The sequence below is a fragment of the Protobothrops mucrosquamatus genome, unplaced genomic scaffold, assembly GCF_001527695.2.
Source record: "Protobothrops mucrosquamatus isolate PMUCROS unplaced genomic scaffold, P.Mucros_1.0 scaffold3550, whole genome shotgun sequence".
Lineage (NCBI taxonomy): Eukaryota > Metazoa > Chordata > Lepidosauria > Squamata > Viperidae > Protobothrops > Protobothrops mucrosquamatus.
The window spans coordinates 74,360-79,775 of NW_015389517.1; the positions used below are offsets into that span (position 1 = coordinate 74,360).

Here is a 5,416-nt window from a genome sequence, read left to right on the forward strand (position 1 = left end):
GGGAGACGAGAGAGGAAGAGAGAGAGACGGACAAGGCAATCAGATTGAATTATTGCAAGGGAACGAGGGGCTCTCGCGTCTTCCACTCCCAAATCTATTTTGGCAGCTGGGCACACACCGGTGGGAGCCCGAGCTTCACACACGGGCTGGACCTTGCCGTGGAAAATTCGCTCGTAGGTGATGAGACAGGAGTTGCATCTCTCGTTCTGGATCCCGGAGAGAGAGGAGTCCCTGCCTCCCTTGTGGCAGCAGCCATATCAGTTCCAGGGTCCCCCCCAAATAACTGGGGGTGAACCAGGCACCTGTGCATTGAACCCTTCTGTGTGCAGCATCCGAGGTGAACGAGAACGGACAGGAAGGGTAATGTCCCCGTGGCGTCCCCTCCAATCCGAATGTCCTTGCCTGCCCGCCGCGGCGCTCCAAGGCCACCCGCGGGGGCTCAGCTGAGCCACCCCTCGCCTCATACTTTGTAGTAGATGTTGGCCGGGCTCTGCGGTGGCATCTCCTGCACGATGTAGACAGGGTGGCCGTAATCGCCGCTCACCTTCTCGTAATGTGGGCAGAACGCACTGTCTGAAGTCCTGAGCGGGATGATGATATCGCTCGGCTCCGAGCCGTTGTTGTTGGCGCCCCCTCCGCCCCCAACTCGCTTGGGGCTGGTCAGGGTGCTGAGAGACAACGGCGGGTGGTGGGACTCACTGTGCTTGGCCCGGTGGTGGCGGTAACACAGGGCCCCCGTCACTGCCGCAGCCACCAGCAACACGAAGGCTGCTCCTCCGGCAGCGCCAGCAATGATGGGTACGTTCGACTGCGGCAATGGACCGTTCTCACCACCAACTTTCCCGGTCGTGTTTCCAGATGGGGGTCCTGTGGGCAAAGGGAACAGGGCATCAGTCTCGCTCCTACGGAACCAACCTCTTTGACCGCCACGAGTTGGAGGACGCAGAAACACTTCCTCACCATTTGTACAAACGGGTTCCGCGCATCGTCACCTCCCAAAGGAGCCACTGCCTGCTCAGCACAACATTCACGTCTGTCGACTCTGATTAATTGAGCTAATTGCCTTGCGGAAATCTGCCTGGGACCGCCTCACAGGGATCGTTCAGATTTGAAGACCCATCACACCCTGCTCTGCCCCCTCCAATTCTCTCTTCTATTCCTGGTGAAAGGGGAGGATGGAGGCAAACAGGAGCCAGTGGGGGGCCCCCAATCCTTCCCTGCTTGGGACCCCCGAAGTATCGGTCTCAACCCAGGCTGAGATCGGAAACAGGGAAGAAGGCGGACCCACTGTTTCTGCCCTAGCTATGTTTCCAATCTCAGCTGACGTGAAAGTCACCCCTGGGCCAGATGCAGGCAGAGCTATGCTGAGGAACATGGGTTCTGTGGTTTTTTTGGAGATAACAACCTTCTTCCCTACTACGGTTACAGCTGAGTTCCTTCCTAATCTTCCTATTCATTATGTGCCAAGCATTCGTGGAAAAGAAGGGATTTGGCTCAGAGGAACACAAGTGGCCCTCGACGTATGACCACAAACGGGACTGACGCCTCCATTGCTCGCAAAAATTCCAGGCTTCATTACGGTCATAAGTTGAGGACTGTCCAGGGAGTCCTCAACGTACGACACAACTGAGCCCCCAATTTCTGTGGCTAAGCAAGTGAGTTTTGCCCTGATTTTAGGACTTTTTTTGCCACAGTTGCTCAGCGAATCACTGCAGTCGTTAAATGAATCATGTGGTCGTTAAGTGAAACCGGCTTCCCCCGTTAACTTTACTTGTCAGAAGCCAGCTGAGAAGGTTGCAAACGGCAATCGCGGGACCCCCGGGACACTACAACTGCCGTCAATACAGGCTGGTTGCCAACGTGCCTGAATGTTGACCACGTAACCACGGGAATGCTGCAACGGTCATAAATGTGGGGACCAGTGGCAAGTCACTTTTTTCAGCGCTGCCGTAGCTTCAAACGGTCGCTATACAAAAAGGCGTTAGCCGAGCGCTACCTGTCTTTGCACACGCAACGGGAGGAAGAGAGACGGGAAAGGAGGAAGGACACCAAGCGTGTCCAGAAAGATTCCGTGGGAATATTCGGGCGCCACATTACGACGGAAACCTCCTTGCCAGACCACGGGAGATTAACCATGCTGGCTTAAGGTGACGGCAGTTGCAACGACCCAGTTGAAGGGGCTCCCTTGTTAGGAGACAGAGAGAAGCCCCCAGGGGCGGGGTGGGAGAAGGGTCCTACCTGGGACCATTTCCTTGTTCGGTTCGGCGGCACCCGGCATCCCTCGGTCCTTCTCAGCGGGAGTGGCGGGCATGGAATTCTGGGATTTGGAACCCGTGTTGCGATCTGGCGGGCAAAGGGAAACGTGGGGCAGAGGAAAGAGGGACAATCCGAGCAGGAAGAGAGGCTTAGCACCCCAACGCAACACCCCCAGTCCCCCTCCTTGGCACCCAACGGGTAAGCGTATCAAGAAAGTGAAAATGGCAAACCATATCTACACAATCAAAGCACTGCCCATTCTATGAGCAGGCAGAAGGACGTGGCTTTGACGACACAATTACAGTCACCATTTTAACACAACCACACACCCACACCCACACGGCTGCCATTCCCACAAGGACCTTGACTCAACTTGTCCTATTTTTTTTTTTTTGTGGGTGTACATCCAGGTCGTCCTCGACTAACTGCCACAACGGAGTTCCACATTTCTGTTGCTAAGTGACACAGTTGTTAAATTAATTTTGTCCCATAGGATGACTTTTCTGGCCACAAAAACAAATCCGGCTTCCTCATTGACTTTGCTTGTCAGAAGGTTGCAAAAAGGGGATCAAGCAACACACACCCCCGGGACACTGCACCCGTCCTAAATAGGAGTTGATTGCCACTGAATTTTGATCACACGGGGATGGCGCAACGTTCATGAGTGTGAAAAACAGTAGTAGATCATTTTTTCCAGTGCGGTTGTAACTTTGGACAGTTGCTAAATGAGCTGTTGTAAGTTGAGGACTGCCTGTGCTGTACTAGGATCCATAAACTGATAAAAGAAGTTGTGTTCACGTACCCCACATAACCACTAGGCAAAGTTAATTCCTGACTCTTGAAGCGGATCGTGTCGCACAAAAGATGTGGCTGCCTTAACAAACCTGAGCATCCTGTATGAACACCCAGGTAGTCCTCGACTTAGGACTGTAATTGAGCCTGGAATGACGGTCCTAAATCATAGTGGTTGTTAAGCAGGTCACCAAATGGCCGCGTTCGATTTCATGACATTGTAGTCATTAAGTGAACACTGCGGTCATTAAGCAGTTGTTTTCATCAAAGGGTGTTTTCCGCTGGAAAATGGAAATAAATGCTGGAAATTGGCAAAAAAAAAAATGCCAAAAAAAATCACAGTCATGTGACTACAGGACACTGAACAGGGCCTTAAATATGAGCCAGTTGCCAAGGGGAATTCTGGGAGTTGAAGTCCATACATCTTTGAGATGCCAAGGTTGAGATACAGGCCGTCCTCAACTTACAACAGATCATTAAGTGACCGTTTGAAGTTACATCACTGAAAAAAGTGACTTACGACCGTTTTTTCACACATACGACCGTCGCAGCCTCCCCAGGGTCATGTGATCAAATTTCAGATGCCTGGCAACTGATTCACATGTATGACGGTTGCAGCATCCTGGGTGGTCATGTTTTGTGACCGTCTAACAAGAGAGGGAATGGAAGGGGCAGCTTGGGCCACATGTGCGCACACAATGCAAACAGGGGCAGCGCAAGTACGTGCATGACACTGGGAGCGGGCCTAGCACCAGCGCAATGCTCAGGGTGGGCCTAGCATCCACATGATGCTCAGGGCGGGCCTAGTGTCCACATGACGCTCGGGGTGAGCCTAGTGTCCACGCGATGGTCGGGGCAGGCCTAGTGTCCACATGACACTTGGTGGGCCTAGTGTCCACACAATGCTCGGAGCGGATGCAGCGTCTGCGTGATGCTCGGGTCAGGCCTAGTATCCACGGGACACTCAGGGCGGGCCTAGTGTCCGTGCGATGCTCGGAGCGGACATAGTGTCTGCACGATGCTCGAGGCAGGCCTAGTGTCTACACAACACTCAGAGCGGACGTAACGTCTGCGTGACACTCCGGGAAGGCCTAGTGTCTATGCGACACTCAGGGCAGGCCAAATGGCCATGCGATGCTCGGAGTGGATGTAGCGTCTGCACGACGCTCGGGGTGGGCCTAGTGTCCACGCGATGCTCAGGGGTGGGCCTAGTGTCCATCCGATGCTCAGGACAGGCCTAGTATCCACGTGACACTTGGGACGGGTCTAGCATCTGTGCAACATTCAGGGCGGGCCTAGCATCCGTGCGACGCTCAGGGCAGCAGTAGTGCGAGTGGGGGAGAGTGCACGCACGGGCCAGCCATTCACGCGGCCCAGTGGCCAAGAGGCCACAGCCCGGTAGTGGGCCGTGGCCCACAGATTGGGGATTCCTGCTCTACACGGCTCTACGTTTCTTCTGGTCGAAAGAACTGGATCTTTTCCAAGACATAGGATGTCCCACCATCCCAGCTCATCTCCCCCCAAGTGAGGCCAGGATTCCCAAGCCCCACAGGTCACTCACCCGCCCCACCCCGCCACCAGTGGTAGCATCCACCCTGGTGGACCACTTACGCTGTCCGACTTTCAGCATCACCTTCATCCCTTTGGACAAACAGGCGCCGCCTTTCAAGTTCTCGAGACCTTCCTTGGTACCGTCTGAAGTGGCTGCGGGAGACACAAAAAGGAGTTTGAGATTGACCGCCCGTCGTGGGTTAGGCTACTGCAGCAGGCTGTTTGTGGGGCCCACCCTTGAATGCCATCTAGGAACTTCAGCTGCTTTAAAATACCGGCAGGTCCTTGAATTACGACCAAATTTCCGGTTGCAAGTCTTGGCTTGCAATGCACAGGCAGTCCTCGACTTACAACGGTTCATTTAGTGACCGTCCAAAGTTACAACGGCACTGAAAAAAGTGACTTACGACCGTTTTTCACCCCTTACGACAGTTGCAGCATCCTTAGAGTCATGTGATTTACACTCGGATGCTTGACAATTGTGACGGTCACAGTGTCCCGGGGTCATGTGACCATCTTTTGTGACGTTCTGACACGCAAAGTCCACGGGGAAGCCCGTTTCACTTAACAACGGTGTCACTAATTTAACGGCTGTAGTTGTTCACTTAACAACCGAGGCAAGAAAAAAAATCATAAAATGGGGCAAAACTGACTTCACAAATTTCTCCCTTAGCGACGTAAATTGTGGTCGTACGTTGAAGACTATCTGAGACATGTTAATGTTTTTTTTTAATTGTTTGAACGCTTCTTCCTGTTATTGTTTTTATTGTTTTAAAAAATGTTTTTAATATTTTTTCATTGGAATATATGTTTTGAA

The 5,416-nt window shown here is 52.9% G+C and overlaps 1 protein-coding gene across 1 annotated transcript; it reads right to left on the bottom strand.

Moving 5' to 3' along the window:
- Nucleotides 1-460: 460 nt before the first annotated feature.
- On the bottom strand, nt 461-4,752 carry LOC107297826 (ephrin-B3-like; the record flags this gene model as incomplete). The annotated part of the gene is made up of 3 exons (XM_015827187.1): nt 461-867; nt 2,239-2,343; nt 4,660-4,752. Coding segments are annotated over 3 exons (605 nt in total), but the record flags the coding sequence as incomplete, so codon positions are not given.
- Nucleotides 4,753-5,416: the final 664 nt, after the last annotated feature.